This window comes from Sylvia atricapilla, chromosome 18, assembly GCF_009819655.1.
Source record: "Sylvia atricapilla isolate bSylAtr1 chromosome 18, bSylAtr1.pri, whole genome shotgun sequence".
NCBI classification, from domain to species: domain Eukaryota; kingdom Metazoa; phylum Chordata; class Aves; order Passeriformes; family Sylviidae; genus Sylvia; species Sylvia atricapilla.
The window spans coordinates 1,750,005-1,772,485 of NC_089157.1; the positions used below are offsets into that span (position 1 = coordinate 1,750,005).

The following is a 22,481-nucleotide window of genomic DNA, read 5'->3' on the forward strand; positions in this document are numbered from 1 at the left end:
TAGTCCTTTTCTAGCTCAGCTGTTTGCATGCAGATGGCAGGACATACCTAGGAAATGTGTCTACTAGAGGGCCACTGACCCCCTGCTGGTGGCCTGTCCCCCATGTGCAGCACATGCTGGTGGCTCCTACACAGGCCCAGGGTGGTGGGACATGCAGTGGAGCAGAGGACACGTGGCCCAGCACATTCTGCCCTTCTGGCAATGCAGTATTTGGTGTTGCACATGTGGATGGCACCATTCCCAAAACCTGACTCAGACACAATAAAAACCATTCAATGAGGTTTTACATCCACAGGAAATTCAGGATGAGGAAAGAAACTCGACAGCTCCACAGCAAGAGGAATACAAGCACCCAGCCACACCAACATGAACCAGCAGTGCCTCTGCCATCCTAATCCTGGCAGTAGGTACAACTGAATGTCACTAAAAGTTTTGAAATGAGCAGCAGAATTTCACTTAATGACATTGAATGTGATGCATTGTCTTCCTCCAAAGCTTCCTCCCCAGACACCTCAGCAGCAACCAGGCAGAACCTCCACTCCTGTCTCCCAGCTCCTCCAAGCCTTCCCTCCTCAGCCTGATCCCAGTGGCTCCAGGACCACCCAGTACCACTGTGGTCCAGAGACACCCAAACTCAGCATCTCCTCATGATGAACACAGCTCACAGCTCTGGTCACAGCAACCACAACTCACCACAAGTTCTGGTATGTTCATCTTGGTCATAATTGTCCTCATGATCTCAGGGGGAACAGGGGAACCTCCAATAATTCCTGGAAGAAAGAGGAAAAGACCTGGGATACCAGCTATTTATTCCCAGCAGTGGTGCCTCAAATGGCTCCACACTCCCAAATTTAATGCTGACAAGACCTGTGGGATACACTGGTTCCTGTCAAAAGACTTCCTAAATCTTTTTTTACAGGTCCCAGTTGTTCTAGAAGCAAAGGCTGCAGCAAGGCCAACTTGCCTTTCTCAACAGGAAAATAAACCCTGTGACACAAACCTAGTCCAACCTGTGGTTCTCCAAAAATGGAAATATTCAGACCTGAAAGAGGCAGATTTATAATGGGACTAAAACTCTCATCGATCATCACCATAAAACCAAAAATCTCCTCTTGTCTTGCACAAAGCAGCCCTTTTGGGAGAGGGTAGACCCCACTGCCACCTGCTCCAACCTAGGATGACAGAGCAAAAGAGTGGAGTAATAAATATATGGGCTTTGGTGGGGAACAGGATGAGACAGGATCATTTTGCACATAGCAGAGATGATTAGGTGACCTGCTAAAGTATTTCCTTATGCTCTAGCATCACCTTCTCTCTGTACTACTATTGCCTCAAAAGTACTGGTGGACTGCCCAGCTATTTCCGAGGTGGGCTGTGACAAGAGAGGAAGCTCCAGCACTGGGAGGGGCTGGACTTCAGAAACAGGCAGGAAACTTCAGCTCTGAAAAAGAAATCTGAGCTTGGCTCTGCTTTAGGGACTGCGCTACCCCGAGACACAGAAAGCATCTGCTGCCACACGGTGGTGGTTGGAGAGACAAGAGTCGAGGAAAATCAGGCTATTCCTGACATCACCTCCCCTTGCAGCTAAAATAGAAAGGTCCTTCCTTAGACTGCCTTCAGATGAAGGAGTCCTAAAATACATAAGGATGGAAGGATTCCCAAAGGAAATGTAGCATCAAATTGACAGGGGAAACACAAGGCTCATGCAACTAAATTCTTCCCACCAGAAGAGACGTTTGCTTACAAAACTAAATACAGCCTCTGAGCAGGGAACCAGAAATATCCTGGTTCTCAGGATTTTTCCATTTGAGTTCTGGGACTTACCTCCCCGGAGAGTTGACAGGTCGTAGGAGTCAAAGTCCGGCTGGGAAAGCATGTCTATGAACATGGTGGGTGTGCCAAGGAGGAAGGAGCATCTTGAGGAAGAAGAGAAAAAAGGCAAAGCTGCAGAGGTGCAAGCTGGGGGCAGCCCCAGCTCAGCACCCATCCCATCCTGTCCCATCTGGGGCTGCAGAGCAACAGCACAGAGGCAGACACAGCAGATGTGCTGTTCCCCAACACACACAGACATACATCTGCATAAAATATACAGACATATGTACATGTGTGATGCAGACACAGCAACAGCTCTTTTGTTTCCCAAGCTATACGTGAGGAAATATGGAAACACAACTATCCCAGCAGCAGAGCTGGATTTGGAAAAAGAGAGCAGATGTTCAGATGTGAAAACACAGCAGCCACAGCAAACCAAGACACCACTATGCTTCCCAAAGCCCTGTGGTGACAGGAAGGACCCCTTAATTTCAGGAGAAGGGTGACACACTCCCAAGCACAGCGGAAAAGGCAGACTTTGGTTCCTGAAGCGCCAATGCAATTGAGTGCAGCAGCAAATCTGCCTCTCCCATTGTGGGAAGGAAGAGCACATGCAAAGTCCTGGCAGGTGAGGCAAGAGAAGAAGCAAAGCACAAGGCCAAGAACTGCTCCTTAGCAAACCAGGCTCTCACTTCTCTCGGGACACGGCCTCCAGCGCAGCCTTGCCCTCGAAGCTGGGCGATGAGAAGATGCAGGAGGTGCCATGCAGAGCCATCACCATGCAGCCTCCCACTGACGCCAGGCAGTGGTAGAGAGGAGCAGGGAGCCCACAGCGGCTCTCCTGGGATCAACCAGACAACAGTGAGGAGAGGAGACCTCCCTCAGCCTATCTCCTACATAGGAAAGATCTGAGCAGAGACATTTTTCCTGATCCACTCAGCTGGAAATCTAACATTCCGCTGCGTTCCTGGTAGGGGAAAATACAACCGGCACATCCTGCCTTTAATAAAAAATCAGTTTGGGAAGTTTTTATGTCAATATTTCATCCTGTAATTTTGCAATGCCTCTTCTTTGGTGCACTCCTTGGTCTGGTACTGCTTATACATCATATGCCATAAGAGAGGAATGGCAGTGCTGTGAGAGGCACGAAATATGCAGGACTTGGCACAAGCTATTCATTTGACTTTGTTTTTTTTAAATCACCAAAGGCTTTGAAGACTGATTGAAACAACTCATCTATTCTCTGGATCAAAGCTGGTATGTTTGAAATAAGTACTTCAGAACTTAAAAAGAAAATATTTGTCTTTAACAATTTTTAAACTAAACCACAAATAGAGAGGTCATACCCTGATAAGAGTTATAAGACTGTAAACATGACACAAAACAAAGTCATGTAAATCAAATTAAAACCTCATTCGACAGAATTCAAAGCTAACATCCAGTCTTGTAGTTATTTGAAATGAGTATTCACCAAAATGAAAAGTGATTAATTTCATGTTTTCCCCCACAAAAAGATAGCTTTTTTTGCCTAAAAAAAAAGCTTCACATGAAACTAAAATGAAACATCAATGAACTCTATTGAAATGCAAAATGTTATGCATTAATATCCCTCAATGTCATTTGCAGCAAAACATCCTGCCCTTCCACTGAGTAAACAGCAGCATTCTCCACACGTGCTCTTTCTGTTGCAGTGGAGGCCTCCCCAAACCCTGTTCCCACCAAACCCACCTGGTCTGTGATCCCCAGCCTCACACCAACCAGATTGGCATTATTCACAATGTTCCTGTGGGAGAGAGTGGCTCCTTTGGGACTTCCTGTTGTCCCCTGGAAGACACAGAGCATTTATGCAATACCACCACCTTTTCTGAAGGATTCCCCAGGGAATCTCAAGGAAGATTCCTCAAACTCTGGGGTGATCTTGCACCTTTTTCTCCTATCAGACCTGGGAGACTGTTTTTACTTCTTTAACAGCATCTGAATCCCAAAAAATAGCCCAATTTCAGCTGAACAGCTGAATTCACCTGGCACTGTCTCATCTCCATCAGCCCTTGACAAAGGGCTGAACATAAGGAATGGAAGAAGGAGGAATTCTAGAACACCTTTTCCATCCTACTGCAGAAGCTTGAAGCTCGGTCTCAGAGCGAAATAGGAAGAAAATATGATGTTTGGCAGTGCACACATCTTTCCCCATGTCCCCAGTGAGAAGGCCAACCCCAGGGCATGGAGCTGGCAGGGCACCTACTGAAGTGAACTGGATGTTGATGGGCTCATTGCAGGACAGGGTCTGCTGCACGGCCCTGAGCTGCTTCACATGGCTGCTGTCCCCAGCCTGCATCACTTCATCCATGTGGAAGGTGCCAGGCAGCTTAGAGTCACACATGATGACAATGGATAAGTCAGGTAGCCTGGCAGAGAGAAAAATACCATCAACAATAAAAGAATAAGGAGAAAAGCGCCCAGACAGGCACACACTGGTCAGGGCAAACCTCTGGGCCAGCCTAACTTGTTCTCTTCACATAAGACCTCCTGTGAGTCCTTCTTCAGCAAAGCCTGTGTTGTGCAGCTGAGGGGACAAGGCAGGACATGGCTGTGATATCAGTGCAAAGACACAGATGTTCCTAACTCACCTTTTGCTCTTTATTCCCCCTGGACTGGATTTTTCTAGCTCGGGACATGACTGCTTTAGAATATCATAGTATTTCTGTGTTTTAAATTGAGTGGGGAACACCAGTGCCTTACAGCCAACCTGTGAAGGGAGACAGAAACCCATGAAAAGTCATGCTGGATTGATGGTCAGGACATGATAAAGAGCAGCCACCACCAATCCAGGAACAGACAGGCTCTCCAAGGACAAAAGCAAATGAGCCCTTACATCTGTGCAGTCCTAAAACCCTCCAAAAGCAGTGCTGTGCTGTTACTGCACACCCAGCACCCCAAGCCTGGATCCAGCTGTGCAGCCAGTGCTTTGCTCCTCCCCAGGGCTGGATTCAGGATGATTTTTGCTGGTCAAGGAAGTAAAGCAGCAGCCTAAGGTTCCCTCCTTGCCCAGGGCTGACACTCTTCATTGTGAGCACAAGGCAAACAACTGACTTTTCAGATTATGAGTCTCAACTCTAACAGAAAGCCCAGTCCCAAAATATGAATAAACAAAGTTAAAGTAAATTATTCTGCATTGATCTGGAACAAGGATTTTTGAGGAAATCTGGAAAAACAAGGTGAAGAAACCATCCCTGAGAGATTTCTAAAATCTGCTTCTAAGATCAAGCCAAGATTTTTTTGTGGAATTTTTCTGAGGTGTTTCTTTTCCTAAGATTTTTCCACCTCTTTTTAAAGCCCTAGCTATTTTGAAAATGAAAACATTTTTCATTCAACCCTTACATTTACATAATCTCAAAACAAAACACCTTAGTTACTCCAAGAATTTTAATTTCTTTTTCAGCAGAGATTTGCTGAATTTGACCCAGATTCGCAAGCTGTTTTCATCTTCCAAGAAATGCATTTGTGTCCAATAAACTATTTACATAAATTATTTACTCAGCTGTTCTCATTATTTTCCCAGGGTCTGGGAAATAAGGAGACAAAGGCTATGCCAATAAATTATTTGTAAATACCCTCTGGGTTTTGTCAGAAAGGAAGATAAACATTTGCTCTATTTTCTGGAACAGGCTGCCCAGGACCCAGGGGACTGAGGCTGTTTTGGCCCTCTGCAACTTTTTACTCCTAATTCCTTCAAACTACAATTCTGGTTGATCTAGCTCTGAAAAATAGATGCTGTGTGGGGAGAGGATTGATTGAAGGGCTGATGCTGTACAAGGTAAGAGCCCCTGGCGGAGCCTCTCCCACTTGGTCTCAATCTCAATGGCAGCAGACCTGTCTTCAAAGAACATAAAATATGAAAACTTGTCATCAGATTGCTTTTACAAAGCCCTGGAAATACAGTAGGACTCCAAGGAATGGTTATTCCACACATATTTCCAATCGGACTGCACAGATGGACAGCATCCAACAGGAAAAGCCCTAAAGTCTTCAGAAATTTTGTTATGCAAATAAACAAATCCTTAGGCTGGTGAGGAGCTCCAGAGATCCCAGTGTCAAAGGTGCATAATAAGGCTGGGAATACTGGCAAATCTGGAAGGGCAAGACAGGAGCACATTCCAGCAGGACAGAGATGCCCAAGGACACCTACCCTGGAAGAGATGGTGCTCCACTGCAGCACTGGGCTCAACCCCAATGCATGAGAACAGGAGTGACCAGCAGGACTGCTGAGAGGATTAAATGAAGCATGAAACAAGAATTCAAACAGCAGCCCAATAACCCGTTACAGAGTTACAGAGTTACAAAGATACAAAAGAAATTTGCTAAAAATTATCCACTTTCTAGGTAAAACTAACTTGGATGGTGCTGGGAACATTCAGGAGTGGCTCCCTCTCTTCTGACACCAGCATTTATAGCTGAACAAACCACAGTGAAAAAATGAGCTGCTTGATCTTATTTTTTAGCCATCAAATGTTTAATAACCTGAATTCCTCACTATTTGAGCAAGGGAGCCTGAACAGTTTCAATTGATCAGTGCTCTGCATGTCACAAACTCAAACCCAGGCAGGTATTCAAGGGTAGATGAGGTGGCAGGATCAGACAGCAGAGAGATGTTAAACAGTGGCAATACCCAGGACTTAATCCAGCCTAAATCCAAGGCCAGCCAGCCTCAGACAGACCTGAAGGAGAAATGAAGTTACCAAGTAGACTGGTCCATTCTGAGTTTAAAATGAAGTCCTTTATGAGGTCCTTTATGAGGTTCTGCTTTCAAGGTTGAGATCTCAGATGGTGGTTTTTGCGCTAAGCACAGGAGGGGCAAAGAGGAGATATCAAGTCCTGCATTTTTTCTCCTCATTCCCTGCTAAAATGATTGCTGACAGGGATAGTGGGGTTGGGGTAGTACTGGCAATACCTGGCTCTTAGCAGAGACAGAGGGATAAGAAGGATAGAGCAGTTTCCATCAGACAGCAGTTTTCCATCAGCCACAGGGAACAGCAAGAAATGTGGCCACCGAATTTAAGCTTCATCCCCTCTACACATCCAACACCAGCCCTGCTCTCCAGCCAGCTCTTCCCATACACCCAAATCTTCAGCAGCTCATCTGCACCATGTCCCCAAGAGACAGTTCATGACATACGAACCTTCCTGAGCACAAACTCCAGCTCAGAGGCCTGGTAGGCTGGATTCACAGATACCTGAAGAGCCAGAAACAAGAATTGGATCACCTTCTTGCCTTGAACACCCTCCCCCCAGCTCAGATTCCAACAGTAAAATTTCTCCAGGGTTAAGCCACACTCAGAACCTCTCCTCTAACACAGAGCTAAAAGCTCACCACCACAGGGATTCCACATTCACAGAAAATATATCTGAATTCTGTGATTGTGTGAAAGAAAACAATTGGAAAAGAGATTTATGTGCGGTCACATAGTCAAAACAGAGTTTCAGGAACAGAAAGCAGACTTGCCTCACAGGAATTGATCCAGATGATCCAATTCACTAAACTAGATCAAAACCCTTGTGCAAGTCAGTTTTCCTGATGGACAATCATAATAACATCTTCTTCTACCCAGCTCTCCACAGAGTGGCCGCTGGAGTTAAGTTCACCCACAGGCTCCTACTGACCCACGCTCTTCCACCCTGTTCCTGCAGACTCTGCAATGAACCAGGAGGGAGGAAAGGGAGCAGAAGGCACGGTACAGACCTCAACACAGAGCACTGCCTAAATAAGGTGTATTTTGGTCATGCTATCAAATGAAAATTGGCTTTTAGGGATATGCAGCCTGTACTAGATTTTTAGCTGAGCTTTTGTTCCATGGAGCAATACATTTCAAAGGGATCTAACCAGCTGGTAACTGGTTAGGACAGCAACACCCCACTTAAAAATGATCCTGTAGAGAAAAGCACATCTCCTGTTAACAGCTGTTGCAAGCACTTCTTTGCTGCTCCTCCCTCTGCAGCCTGCTTCCCTACAGAGTGGAGGACGAAGATACAGAGCTGCACAAATGTTCCTTAAATACTTCATTCACCTATTGATGACATGCCAGGCAAGAGCATGGAAAAAAAGGCAAACAAACTTTATCCTCCAGTATTTCCTATTGCTTGTCTGTCTCTATTTGCTTCCCCAACAGATTGCTGGAACCTGGACACAGCAAACTCCTTACCAGGATGATTCCTGCTTGGGCAGTTGCAAACTGCATGAGAACCCACTCGTATTTATTGGGTCCCCACATCCCCAACCGGTCTCCCTTCCTTAGGCCAAGGGCCAGAAGTCCAGCTGCTGCTTGGTCCACCTGAAAAATACAACACAAGAGCCTGAGGATCACTCACAGGATGCAGTGGGGGATATTGGTCTCCAGGCACTGCTTTCTGGAGAAAAAACATCGTCTTTGTAACTGAAATACAACAGACTGTATCTGTCCAGAAGAGTCCATCAGCCCATGGCTGCAGCATGGGCTTCCGAGCCTGGAGCACAGACCAGCTCCTGCTCAACAGGTTGACTGAAAGCATAAAAATAACAAACCTGGAACAATACAACAAAGCAGGAAGGAAATCAAAATAGGTAATTATGTTGTTGCAAGTTACTTCTTGCCCAAAGACTATTGACAAGTTCCTCACCAATTCCACTTAGGACCAAGCCTTACAAATATGCTGAGCCCACCCACACTGTTGGATCTGCCTCCCTTCTGGGTAGCACTTACTTCAAAAAGGATTTGAGTGAAGAAAATTCTATCAAGTGATTTTTGGCCAGTTTTGGGTTCCTGTCCTCATAAATCCTGTGAGGAGTGACCAGGGAAGCTGGAGGGGCTCAGCCTGGAGAAAAGGAGGCTCAGAGGGGACCTTCTTCTCCTCTACAACTCCCTGACAGGAGGGTGCAGCCAGGTGGAAGTCAAGCTCTATTCCCAGGGAACAAGGGACAGTATGAGAGGAAGTGGCCACAAACTGCCCCGGGTTAGGGTCAGACTAGACATCAGGAGGAATTTCTTCATCGAAACGGTCATTAAATATTGGAAAGGACTTCCCAGGGAGGTGTTGGAGTCCCTATTTCTGGAGGCATTAAAGAAACAACTGGATGTTGGACTCAGCACTCTGACCTACTTGATAGCATTGTGATCAGCCAAAGGTTGGACTCATTCTTTGAAACATTTTCCAATGTTAATGATTCTGTGATTCGTTAACTCAAATTCAGCCACTATATTAACAACTACTTTATTTTACAAGATGGTAAGTGTGTTTCTGGTACACAAATGTATGTATAAATAATCTTGAGACATTCAGGAAAGATTTTATAGTTTTGTTCTCAAATTAATTTATAAAACCTGCCTTTTAGGAGATATGAATTTGAGGAATAATTTGATTTAGTTCTGAATTACAGCCTACTTCTTAATATTAGGGTGAACAAAACTAATCTTGTTTATGCAAATGGATGTGACCAAAACCATAGCAAGCCTAAAAACCCACTAAACAATTCTTTCCTACCAAAGATCTTACCACGCATTTATTAGAACCTTTCCAGGTAGTTAGTCCCTCCATTCCAAAACCAGAGAAACATATATTTGTATATACACACAACCACACATCTGTGCATACGATATTAACCCCTGGTCCTTGACTTAGCTCCATTGCCTTCATGCTTGGATAAAAATCTTCCCCACACTCAGGACCTCTGACAGCCAGAGTGACCAATCCAGAAGGTGGAGTCTACTCCAGCAGAGAAAAACACTATGACTCAGCTGATAACCCACCAGATAAGTATGATAATTTTTAAGGATGAATGCTCATTATGGGCTATGAGCATTTTGTGTTTGCCGCTTCCTCCCTTTCATCCCAAGGCTCTGAGGAGGATGAGGGCAGCACACGCCCCATCAGTGTGTGCTGGAAACTTGCTGTTCCCACTGCACGAGGATAAAGGATAAATGCAACTCATCCCAGTCCTGAGCTGCGCAATGAAACCGTTTCCCATTTCTCCATCACAACTGCTGCTGTCATCCACCCACCTGAGGGGTGAACAAGGTACTCACCTCCTCTTTGAACTGAGCAAACGTCTTGCGAACCCCATCCCGGCAGAAGACCAAGGCCTCACGGTCAGGAAAGCGCCCCACAGTCTCCTCCAGGCACTGGCCCACGGTTTTGTCAAGAAGGGGTGTGTCTGTGGGTCCCTGGATGTAGCTCTTGGTCACCTTGTGGGACAGGGAGAGCCTCCTTGTGTGCAGGGCACTGCAAAAGAAAAGAAGAGGCTATTTAATATAATCTGTCAATACAGTTCTCCCCATCTGGAGGAGACATTGGGAATACCCAATGCGCATTCCTGCGCCATTGGGAACCACAGACAGCTGCTTCAGTGGGTCAGGATCAGGAGGACTTCCAAGAGGACTTGGAAAGCTTATGCAGTGGCTTGAGTCACATGGAGAGCCTTGGTGTTTTTAGGGCACGCATATATGTGTCTATACCAGTGGGCAAAACAGGCAGAGCCTCTATCCCTCCATGGCAAACCTGATGGGGAAAGAGCATGCACCAGCCCTGCAGAACTGCCACAGCCTGGACCTACATTCACCTGCACTGAGAACTACAGGGACTTGTCATCATGCCAGGACACAATATGGGCTGTGCAGCTCACTGAGAGATGGCAACTGGGTTTGCTCTTCCTGCAACATTAAAAAGTATAAATAGCTGTGAAGGAACACAACCAAAACAGTTTGTAGATAAATTCTCTCAACTGGCTGAAAAGAGCAAACAAATGAGAAGGAGAGAATTAAAATTAAAGAGGCCAGTCTCCAAAACAACCAGCAGAGAAGAGTGTAATCCTGCAGAATGAAAACGGTTTAGAAGAGTTCAGAGAAGCTGAGGTGTCTGCAAAGGAATGGTCTGTGTTTACAACAGCGAGCAGCTGTACTCATTCTATCTCTGACAGCTGGAATGCAAAGAGTTTATGGGACTGAAACAGCATCAATAAAACGAGGAGCTGCCAGCGAGCTGAGGGGGAGAAGTGCAGAGGCAATACCACAGCAGGGAGGAGATGGCCCCCACTGCAAATTTGGGACACGTGGGGAGCAGGAGGGCAGGGATGGGTTTGAGAAGTGCAAACCAGGCCAGGTAGGAGCATTGAGACACTGTGCTGGAGGCCAAGGGAGAGGCCAATGGGTCAAGAGATGCAGCAATGAGAAGATGTGGTCAGAGTAATGGGGAAAATCATTTAAAAATCATTAAGGCTTTCCCTGAGGTCTGATCATCGGTGGAAATGTAGCAGTGTCCCCTCAAACACCAGCTCCCGACGATCTGAGCACTGCAGTTCCTACCTTGGTTTCTCTCTCTATTTCTCCTACAAGTCTCTCTCTGCTTCAGCAGCCACCTCCCATCACTCTGTCTTCCCCAGCTCCCTCCCCAGGCAGCCTGCCATGTTCTCTGTCCCTCCTCATTTCCTTTCTGCCTTTCTCCCTGACTTCAGGTCCTGCATTTCAACATTAGGAGACAACGAAGAGAGACAGGGATAAGGGATACTTGTAGGGTACATAGCACAGAGGCCATGTATAATTCAAAGTACAATAGGGAAATCTCTGCCTTAAAGAGGAAAAATAGCTCAGCCTAAATGTCCATTTACTGCTGGATCAATATTCTGCAAAGACTTGATGTTACTGCCCCAAAAGATTTGTTTTCCTACCCACAAGAAACAAGCCTGAGCATGGAGTTACCTCCTATGTGGAGTGAAAGGTGATGTCCAGAGAACAAAAAACTAGATTTTACCTTCAGGGTAGTACTGCTCCAAGAGATGAGCAAACAACTTAAACCTTTCTCCCCCACGCTTTTCAGCAGAGGGAGGATTGTGCAAACGCCCATGGGCTCTGTTCACCAAGCTCTTGGGCAACTCTCATGAAGGCTGTAAGGCTGCCTGAGGAGGAGGGAGGACAAGTGCTAAACTGAACTACCTTTTATTGTTTAAAAACTCTTGGGCAAAGCATGTAGATAAATGAGGAGATGAAAGAAAGCTCTGAAGAAGAGCCTTTATAAACATAGGTTCTATAGAATCAAAGGTAGAAAAAATTCTCCCTAAAGCAAGGGGAGGATGCATGCTCCTGGGAGAGTAGTAAAAGGCAGTGCAGCCACCCACAGCCACTTGCTGGTTGAAACCCTGACTGGGGAAGTTCCTGCCCCTGTCACAGCTCCAGATGAGGAACCTTCAGGCTGTTTGTTAAAATGCTTCTTGGGGCCAGCCACACTCAGATATCCCACAAGCCAAGTCATCTCCAGTGTCAGCAGAGCCTGCCCCTCCCTGCCCAGGAAGGGCTGGAGCGGGCAGGGAGGAGCTGCTGACCTGGTTGTGCAAGAGCTCTTCCCCTCAGCACTGCCTCAGGGGGCACTGGGAGACAAGCAGACTCAGCACTGGGAAAAATAAACAACAAAAGACCATCACAGAAAGAGACTGGAGAGAGGAATACTACAAAATTCAGATTGCGAAAATTCAATCAGAATCCAAAGTGTCCAGCTAAAACAGTCTCCCACTCTCCACTCTCCAGTCAGCCTTCAAAGAGGTACTTGCACAACCCTACATTGCCAGTGAAAAGGGGAATGTCTTACACTGTCATGTCTTGGCAAAGCGTTACACAGATCACGTTCCCTAACCTTACTGTCTCAGTATTTTCCAAACCTGAAGAGCCAAAGGGTTTCACTGACTTTTCAAAACCAGATTTTACACTAAATGCAAGAAAGCACAAAGCTCCAGGTTTCATGGCTTGGCTTCCTCCCTACCCCCAAACATGTGGATTAAAGCACATCAAAGAGCAGTAAAAGATATAATTACAAAGCTGCATGCTCAAAAATACCGAGAATATACTGCTGTATTTCACACTGTGAACACAGCTTGCTCTCAGAGCATTCACATTTTCAAATGAAAGTAGCAGCAGCACTGAAATTAGAGGTTAAGAAGTCTAAGATATCTCATGCTCATGACCCAGAGTCACTGATTCCTTTCAAAGCACTAACTCACATTATTTCTTCAAATGCATTAAAGCAAAATTCTCAGCTGCCATCAAGTCCGAGCTCCCCAAATTCTGGTCTGCCATTTACACGTGCTTCGGCATTTCTGCATCACTTCAACAGTGGCAGAAGTGAAAGGTGTGAGATAAAACACAGCAGCCTGTTGGGAGTCAGGAATGGAATGAAGGAGGCAGACACGAGGTATGCTCCTTATCAGCAGCATCATGCCGGAAATCACACAGGGCTGGTCTCCTTCCTGCCTACAGCCAGCAGCGAGTGTAAATATCTGATCTGAGAGAATGTATCAAGAGACCTCTAGAAAGAAAGAGTCCAAAGGATTTAGAAATAATCTCTGTGTTCATCTTTGTTGCAGAAAACAAGAAATTGACCCTTCACCTCTTCCTACAAAGCATCTGGAGCTGCTGGAGATAACACAAGACCAATGGTCTGATATCACACTAGCTCTCATTTCCCTGACTCAGCCAAAGGAAAGCAAATAAAACTCTGCTTGCCTTTGGGTGTCAGCACAGACTGTAAACCATGACTTTTGGAGAGCACATGCCTTTTGTTAGCAGCACGTTTCAGCAGCAAGACAGCCTGCAAATGAGCCAGCCTCATCCACAGGCTGCTTCCACAAAACTCTGGAACCCTCAAGTTCAGCAACACAGCTCAACGGAGAGACACCAGAGACCCGGGGAAAATGCATCCTCCTCCTCTTGCCTGCAAAAGGCAGGAGAGCAGCCAAATCCCAGCAATCCCAGAGCTCTCCTGTCTGATGGCAGGAAGCAGAAATGATCAGATTGAAGCAAACACTCTGGACTAATCCCAGGAGTTGTTGGTATTTTTCTCTGAACGGCCCCAATCAAGAGTCTGGAGTTGTTGACATAAGATAAGCAGCTCTGTTTTCAACTTTAACTGTTTACCAGTCTCTACAGAAATTATCAAAAGGGACAAAAGAGAAAACAAGGCAGTATAACCTCCTGTCCCCTTTGCAGTACGAAGGACATGGCCCTGCCCTGTGGCACCATCACCTGTGCACCTGTGGGGAAAGCCCTGCCTTCCCAGAGCTTGGGAACTGTCCAAATACAGAGTTCATACCTAGAGAGGTTCACAGATTCTGCCAGTTCCTTTGCTCATGGACGTCTACAAGGAGCTTCTCTCCCCAAAGCAAGAGCTTTTGGGTCTTTTCTGTAAAATTACTGCAATTAAAGGGTGGTGAAAATTAACTCCACTCTGCCCTCACTTCCACTTTAATCTGTTGACTAAAGAGTTAACCACATACTTACTACCTTTTTTTTTTTTTTTTTTTTTTAAACTATTATTTTTGTTTAAGGAGAGATTAAGTTCCCAGTGTTTTCAGACTCGTTCTGCAGCAACTTTCTGGCTTTGTTTTCTACTGTCCTCTCTGCCTTCTGTACTCTCCCTGCCAAAAGGATAAACAAGCCTAGGAGCAGAATTTAATAAACTTTTTTTTTTTTTTTAACATTACTAGGAAAAGTTTATTCTCTAAATACATGCTCTCTTTCTCCAAGAGCTTTGTGTTCCTGTCCCTCAGTTTCAGTTCCGGGCTGGAGTGAACTGCAGTGAACTCTGTCATGCTTCCCTTCTGATCCTATTTCCTGCAAACAGATTCTGAGAAGGCAATCTTCACACACCTATGATGAAGTGGCTTCAAGCGCTTCACTCCTAATGTCAAACCAGGTGAAAACCCACCCAAACCCTGTCTGTGAAAAAAAAAAAGGAATGCCTCACCTGGTTCTTGGAATTGCTCACTGGAAGTCATTCATCCCCATGATTATTACTTTGAATATCAGCTAATACTTCAGAGCCTTTCCCAAAGCCAGGTACTCCCCATTACTGTTTTTTCATATGAACTTGCTCCAAGAGGCACCACTGAAGAAAAGTAAGGCAAAGGACTGACCTGACTTCCCAAGCCCCAGAGCTTCTTTGAGTCCTGGACCTGCTGGGTCACCCAGCACCCTGGGGTCTGCAGGACCACAGGGGGACAGGGATACTGACTGCAAGTCGGAGCCGTGAAGGAGGATGGGGAAGCCATTTGATACATTCCACATTGCTGCAATCTGGATGGAGCTGCTGCGCAAAGTTCAGTCCTTGCCATGCATTCACTTCCCTTGGCCTCCTGTGCAGGGTTCGTCCCTGCCCCTGGCCCATTCCCAAGGCGGAGCAAAGCAGATCCAGGGGATACAGCCTGCCTTCTGCCGCTTTTTAGGGGAGCCAAGGGTTACACACTGAGATGAATATGCCCCCCCTGCATGCAGCCACTGGCTGGATACCCACAGCGCTCTGCAGCTGCCCTATAGCCCCTGGCCCCATCACACATGGTCCCCATCCTTTGCAGCCTCTGTGCCCTACAGCTCCCCAACCCCAGAGCCCTCTGCCCCTATAGCCCCTATTCCTTCTCCCCCACAGCCCCCTATCCCCTATAATTCCTATCCCTCAGTCCCGCACAGCCCCACCCCCTGTAGCCCTCACATCCCGTTCCCCAGCACATCCCTACCTGCCCGGCGAGGCCCCGCGCCGCTCGGCCGCCCGACGCAGGAGCCGCAGACTGTGCCGGGGCAGTGCTGCCAGACGGGCCGTGGCCATTCCTTCAGCAGCAGCACCCGAGCACCGGGCGGGACCCGCCTCGGCCCGTTCAGCGCTGTCCCGCCTCGTTCCGCCGCCCGGTGCTCGGGGGCGCTGCGCTCCACGGCCCGCCCCGGCCCCGTTCCGCCCCGCCTGCGGCCCCGGGACCCTGCTCCGGCGGGGAGGAGGCACCGGTGAGAAGGGGGACAGAGAAAGTGCCCGCCCTGCCCCGTCCGCGAGAGGGAATGGAGACCCAGAGGGAAAGCCCAGAGTCTCGCCGGGCACCTCTGCTCCATCCTCTGCTGGTTCCCAGCCCAGGCTGTGCACCGCGATTTCTTCCCTGAACGTTGCTGCTCCATTATCTCTTCTTGCCCAGCCTGACCCAACCACTGTTACACCCCGAGTAAGCCCCTCCACTCAAATGAGTAGAGCTGGACTTTGGTGCAAGACAACCACCATCATTTACCTCCACTTATCTCCACCTGTATCACTTGGTCCTGAGCCCTGTGAGTCACTAGCCGATGTCCAGCCCTAACCCCTCAATGAGTTATCAGTTAGCACCCCACTAACACCTTTAGGCACTCCCTGTGGAGGAGAAGAGACCAGGTGGGAACTCCAGAGCTGCTCCAGGGCTGGACAGGCGAAGACCCTCTCACCTAAGCGCAGAGATGTGGGCAGGCACCAGGTAAGGGGTGTGGTGCTGCTGAGCTCTGCAGCAGCACTGATGCTGAAGAGGTGACACATCAAGCACTATGGTGGTGATGAACAAGGGCAATAAATATCAACCTCAGAACGGTGAATCTCAGACACCAAAGCCTAAAATGTGCTTGTAACAGAGTGAAATACCAACTGCCACCAGACTTCTAGTGTCTGACACTTGCTTCTAGAAACAAGAAGGATTTTCCCAAACGTGCATCATCTAGTTCACAAGGAATTTGTTTGGTGGCAGTAGTGACAATGTTTTCTTTGTTAGGGAAAGGGAGATTTTTTTCCTTGAAAAGTGAAAAATTTGCCTTGGCTGCAGTGGGGTCACAGATCTTCTGAGACTCTTGGAATGGTCTCCAATCCCAGGCTGGCATGGCCAGGTCACGCCCAGTAAGGATCATTAGATCACAATTAGATCAACTGTGTTCATCCCACTTCCCTCAGCATTTCCTGCTCCCTTCTCCTTGCTAATGTTCTTGCAACCCCTAGCAGAGTGCACAGACATGCCTTGTGCTATGCTTTGTCTGTCTTGTGGAGCTTCAAAGTCTTTCTAAGCTTCATGTACAGATACTTTTTCCAGTCAGTCCCACTGAACTCAGCAGTGAGGTGAGTTTCTGGATTCCCACAGGGGATGTAAAGCTGTGGCCAGAAGTTGTCCTTCCACTGTTTGGCCAGAACAGAGCAACCGTCTTTGTGCTGATGGAGCATTAGAGTTCTCTGTATTGTATAACCACAGGGAAAAAAATTGATGCAAACATGTAATAAATAAAAATAAAGTTGACTTTTGGCTGGATCTTCCCACATTATGATCACTAAATTGATGTGACCTTGACATTTGGGTATATTTGTTTGAGATCAAAGCAAAGGACCCCTAAAGCAGTACCATTTCATACACCATTGCATAAGGTATCATCCCTTTCTAATTAAGATTTTTAAAACTGCTAATCCCAAATAATTAGGTAGGTTTTGTAACCCATCTACACCTTGTTTGTTTTTGCCAGGAGCCAAAGGCTCTTGTATTTGTGTAAACACAGATTTCAGTCTCTGTACCACTGCATGGACAAAGACCTTTCTCAGAGATGCAGAGGGTCTTGCTCAGGCCCCCTCAGAGCCCCTCTGGGTTTTTGTTCTCCAGAGCAGGACTGTATTTGATGCCTCTCAGCCGTGGAAGGGAACCGCACAGCTCATCATATGAATCCCTCACTGGCTCAGGGTAACAAGGGGATCAGTAGTCAGCTGCCTCCCTTTGGACATCTGGCAGTGAGAGGCTTCCCCACCATTCCCTGGAGCAGGTCTTCTCTGGCCCTTCTCTCCAACAACAAACATTGTTGTGAAAAGCTGAGGTATGGGGAGAGATTCTTGGGTAAGTAGACTTTGCTCTTCTCAGATGAAGTCTCTGTAATTTCTGCTCACATTTGGAAGAACAATAACAGGCTCTGGAAAACTTCCATAATCTCCTGGACAGGAGCACCTCAACCTCAGGCAGACTTTATTGTCGTTCCTATGAGGCAAATCCTCGTGTGATGTTTTCGGGTGCCTTTGTTCAGAGACTCCTGTGGCCTCAGTTACCTCAGTACTGAGCTAATGCTGGCTTCTGGGTGTTGGAAGAATTTCACTGGCAGCTTAAAAAGAAACTAATGCATCCACAGGGTAGATGTGCTGCAGTAGTGATAACATCTTTGCAATGTCCCGAGCATCACAAATAGCACAGAGGTCAGGAAATTCACATTTAGTCCTTGCTCTAATCCCATTACCAGGTTACATTAATTTGGCTCTGCTCCAGGCTCCTTTCTCTTTCACTGGCTTCTCTACAGAGGATTAGGAGAGTGCTCTGCCCCTCTGGGACTGGAGTCTTGGGAGCAAAGCAGAAATATCCATTAAATGCTCCTCCTGTGAAGAGACATTATGGGATAATGTAACAGCCCAACTGAGAGGGAATTCACCCCCTGGATTAGGGAGAGTGTAGACAGACATAAGCAGCTGTATTAGATATTGCAAAACAAGGTATACATCCCTGGGTTTCTGTTGGGTTTATTGGCCATAAACTGATTTGTTCTCTATGCAGTGGTGTGACAGGTGATGTGACTGGATGCAAATCTCCCCTGCCTTGTGGTCTTGGCTGGGAGTTCTCCTTCATTCTGCAGGGTTGTTTCATGTAGCCCAGATCTAGACTCCTGGCAGGCTGGCCGGGGTCCCAGGGCTGGTGGGACAGCTGCAGAGATGCCCTGAGCTGTGCCAATGTGTCCCAAAATAGGTTCTCCCTCCCAGTGTGCAAGAGACCAACCCATACCCAGCGATGAGGTATTTATTTACAATTCTGCACTGGATGGCAAATCCACAAAGCCACCATGAGGACTATGAAAACTTTTGACTATTTATATATTTTAGCAAACAAAGGCATAAATGTCCATTGGCTACAAGTTACCTAGTTCTCACATTAATTAGTATTCTATCTTCCATTGGTTAATGATTCTTTTGCTTCCCATGCTAATTAGTCCACAGGTTTGGTCTTTCTCTTCTTTTGGGTTGGTGGGTTTCTTGGGTCTGTGGCCAGAAGTAAGTGGTCACAGTCTGCCCCTGACAGAATTACCTTTTACCTGCTTGGAGCTGATTCGACCCAATTGCTGAGTTAGCTTTATTAGTTTCTTCCTTATCTTGGGGATTCTAATGCCCTTGTAGCCCATAAATCCTGCATTCCTTGTTCCTGCTATCAGTAGTAAATCCTTCTTCCCAAGCTTTGTTAACCTCCCAGTAAGTCTGAGATCACTGGATCAAGCCTTAAACCTTAACAAGACAATTCTACCAACAAGTAATTCATCGTTCTAAGACAGCGCTTAGAGCTTATCGGCTGCTCTCTGCTTCGGGGATTAAATCTTTATCGTTGCTTCGGTTTGAAAGTCTGCAGAGCTCAAACATCACGTAACATCCTTACGACAATTCCGAGGCGTTTGGCGGCGCGGGCGGTGCGGCCCCGCTCCGGGCCGGCAGCGGGCGCGCTCGGCGGCGCGGCGGCGGCTGGCGGGGCCCGCGCGGACGTGGCCGCGGAAGTGGGTGGCGGGGCCGGGCCGTACCACGCCGGGACAGGACGGGACGGGCTCGGCCGTGCTGAGCCGCTCCGAACCGAGCCGCATCCCCCGTGGGCGGCCGCCGACGGAGCCATGTCGCGGGGCGGCGGGAAGGGGCTCAGCCTGAAGGACAAGCTGGACGGGAATGAGCTGGACCTGAGCCTCTGCGACCTGAACGAGGTGCCGGTGCGGGAGCTGGTGAGTGTCAGGCCGCAGGTCCCCCGGCAGGGGTGGGGACAGGGAAGCGGTCCCCGTTAAGGGGCAGCGTAGGGGAGCTGGCGGCTTGTGACCTGGCCTGCAGGTATTTAAAGCAGTGAGATTCTGTGTCCCGCGGGCCCGACAGCCGCTGTTCACTGCTGTCCCAGGATAAGAACCTTTTTGGATCCAGAGATGGATCCGGAGATGACGTGACCTCGGAGCAGCCGCGGGGGATGGACACACTGACGCGGGAGAAACCGCAGAGGCCGAAGCAGAACTAGCAGGTTGTCAGAGGAGTTCGGATGAACCTCCATGTTCATTCAGTGCCTTATTTGTCTTTCAGGCTGCTCTTCCGAAAGCTACTATCTTGGATTTGTCCTGCAACAACCTCATTTCCTTGCCGGTAAGGTGCTAAAGAGCCTCCGTGGGGATAAGTCTGCTGGGAAATATTTGGAAAGATAACTGGTGCTTCAGTAGAGGCTCACCAGGCACTGTGGAACTGGCACTTTCCCTGCCCTGGGGTGGCTGAATGACTCCGTTGTCAGTGACAGGTCAGTGCTGGCAGTGGATTTGGCTGAGGCAGGAGAGAGTACAGGGTTGAACTGTGTGAAGATTGCAGTACATTCCTACAGAGCATCCCCAGGTGAATAAGAGGAGTTTCATCAGCAGTGGAGACTTGGGTTTGTTCCTGTTGTATTGTCATCCATAATCTTCTCAGTCTTGTCTTATCTGTCCCACTGTGTCTCACCTCCGTCTTCCAAAGCCAAGGAGGAGAATTGTTTTCCTCGATCACAGTCCAGTACTAAGTCAAGTATTTGTGCCTGACGTGAGGTGCAGGCTGTCTCCATGTACTTCCCGCTGAGCTTCTTCCATAAGGGTGCTGACCAGCTTTCTCTGGGTTTTCTTTCTTTGGGTTTTAGTCAGACTTCTGCAGTTTGATGCATCTGGTGAAACTGGATTTGAGTAAAAATCGGTTGCAGCAGCTGCCCTTGGACTTTGGCCGCCTGATCAATCTGCAGCACCTGGACCTTCTGAACAACCGCTTGGTCACCCTGCCAGTCAGCTTTGCACAGCTCAAGGTAAAACTGTTTGCTGAGCAGTTATGTAAAGCTTTGGGATGCAGCCCAGGGTCTTGTGATCCTGCTTAAGTTGATTTCTCTGGTAAAGCATCCATCCTGCTGACTACCCATTCCAAAATTCAGCTGGCTCTGCACCACAGCTCAGTGAAAATCCTCTCAATCTATTGAAAACATCTCTGCTCATCTTCTGTACCTGTTTCATTCATGTGAAAACTAAGCAGTTCTTTGCTTTTGCTTTGGATCTCTTAAATGATCCAAGATTGCTGTCCTCTTACAGTCTCCCCTTTCTTGTGCTTTCTTGCAGAACCTGAAGTGGCTGGATCTGAAGGACAATCCCCTGGATCCTGTCCTGGCTAAAGTGGCAGGAGACTGTCTGGATGAGAAGCAGTGCAAGCAGGCTGCTGTCAAGGTAAGGAGTCTGCTTTTATTCTATTTTGTTTTTTTCCTTTCATGGCTTTGCTAGTGATTCTTTCTCTGTTTGCTCAGCAAGCTGGGCGGCTGCTGCAGGAGCCTGAAGTTTCTTCAGGGAGTGAGGTGTAGGCCCACTGCACTGACTCCACTACTGCTGTGCCTGTGGAGAGCAAACACCTGGCTGAGGCGGATACTTCTCCTTTAGTGGAGTTAAGAGAGGATTAAATACTCGTTGCCAAGAAAGACAAGGCATAATCAGACATAATAACCCATGCCTGTGCTGATAGAACAAAAACCTCTGGAGAAGTTCTGGCAAACATGAATAAAAATGTTCTGTGATCCTCTGTATCACTGAGCACCAGTTTGCTACATTTGTTTTTAATGGGAAGATCTGGTTTTTAGCAACAGAGACTCACATAAGTTGTGAGTTCTTTTCAGAGCCATAGCTATAGGGGTAGATGAGGGTTGGGGGCCAGCCCCAGCTGCCTGTCCTCAGCCACACTCCATCTGTTCTGTTCTGAACTGACCATGCCACAAGGCTTCTGCACAGCCCTCAGGTTGTTTTCTTGGCCCTTCAAGGTACTGCAGCACATGAAAGCAATCCAGTCCGAGCAAGATCGACAACGGCAGCAGAAACTCCAGGCAGAGAGAGGTAGGCACAAAGAGCTCCCACGTGCTGCTGTCTGCTGAGGACTGCTCTTGTTCTCTCTAACACAGCCAAATGTTCTGATCACCATCTAACAAATTGCCATCTAACACATACTTGTAGCCACCTGAACCCAAAGTACTCAGGGAGTAAGTAGTAAGGTAAAAGGGCTGGAGGGAGAAAAATAGCAGGGGGTAAGTATGTGATTTCTTGGCCCTAGGAATAGTTAAATCTCTAGATGGAATGTGCTATAGGTTACCTATAAAAACATGAAAAAAAGCACAGCAAAATGCAAGGTATGTAATACTAAAAAAACGTGATAAAAAAGAGGATAGTTGTTTAATTGGTTTCCTCATTCCAGTTGGGATAATAAAGTAATAAGAAAAATGGCAGTGACAGCCCTTTACATAAAAGGGAAAAACTTGCTGTTAACCCCCAGAAATGGAGAAGAAGCGTGAAGCAGAACAGCGAGCAAAGGAGGCTCAGGAGAGAGAACTACGGAAGCGAGAGAAGGCAGAGGAAAAGGAACGCAGAAGGCGGGAGTACGATGCTCAGAAAGCTGCCAAACAGGAGATGGAAAAGAAAACTAAAAAGGAAACAGTGCACACCCGAAGTAAGTAGTGTCCATTTTGGGTGGGATTGTGTCAGGTTTCATTGTCATCAGATTGTGATGCTGCCAGAATTGCTTTCATGCAGCCCAGGTACTGGGAGACAATGGGAGAGGGTAACAGGGAACTTATAGGAGTTCTGATTAACTCTGCTACTGTGCCCTTTTCCCCTTTGCCTGTGTTCCCATGAACTGAGGAGCTACAAGTCATAGTAGTGACTATGTTCGTAGTGAGAACTTCCCTCCACTCATTTTTCTTAAGTCTACTGAACTACCTTTGCATAATCAGATCTTGTGCAACACAGAGGTGCTTTACACCCTCTTCACTGCTGCCCGTGAAACTGGATGTGAAACTTTTCATCGTAAGC

General features: G+C 47.4%; 2 protein-coding genes across 3 annotated transcripts in view; one reads left to right on the forward strand and one right to left on the reverse strand.

Annotated features, from left to right (window-relative positions):
- ACSF2 (acyl-CoA synthetase family member 2) overlaps nt 1-15,487 on the reverse strand; it is a 35,520-nt gene extending 20,033 nt beyond the window's left edge. The window contains exons 1-10 of the mRNA XM_066331931.1: nt 15,335-15,487; nt 9,867-10,062; nt 8,010-8,138; nt 6,990-7,043; nt 4,440-4,558; nt 4,055-4,217; nt 3,541-3,636; nt 2,505-2,653; nt 1,825-1,916; nt 694-770 (exon numbers count right to left, since the gene is read on the reverse strand). Coding sequence (XP_066188028.1) covers nt 694-770; nt 1,825-1,916; nt 2,505-2,653; nt 3,541-3,636; nt 4,055-4,217; nt 4,440-4,558; nt 6,990-7,043; nt 8,010-8,138; nt 9,867-10,062; nt 15,335-15,423 — 1,164 coding nt within the window. The 5' untranslated portion in view covers nt 15,424-15,487. The remainder of the gene's footprint in view (nt 1-693; nt 771-1,824; nt 1,917-2,504; nt 2,654-3,540; nt 3,637-4,054; nt 4,218-4,439; nt 4,559-6,989; nt 7,044-8,009; nt 8,139-9,866; nt 10,063-15,334) is intronic.
- A 3,667-nt stretch (nt 15,488-19,154) lies between these two features.
- Nucleotides 19,155-22,481, forward strand: part of LRRC59 (leucine rich repeat containing 59) — a 159,989-nt gene continuing 156,662 nt past the window's right edge. For both annotated transcript variants that reach the window (XR_010744982.1, XM_066331950.1), the window contains exons 1-6: nt 19,155-19,370; nt 19,714-19,773; nt 20,291-20,449; nt 20,754-20,858; nt 21,440-21,512; nt 21,946-22,119. Coding sequence is in view for 1 of the 2 variants with exons in the window: in XM_066331950.1 (XP_066188047.1) it covers nt 19,266-19,370; nt 19,714-19,773; nt 20,291-20,449; nt 20,754-20,858; nt 21,440-21,512; nt 21,946-22,119 (676 nt within the window). In the remaining variant the exon portion in view is untranslated. The remainder of the gene's footprint in view (nt 19,371-19,713; nt 19,774-20,290; nt 20,450-20,753; nt 20,859-21,439; nt 21,513-21,945; nt 22,120-22,481) is intronic.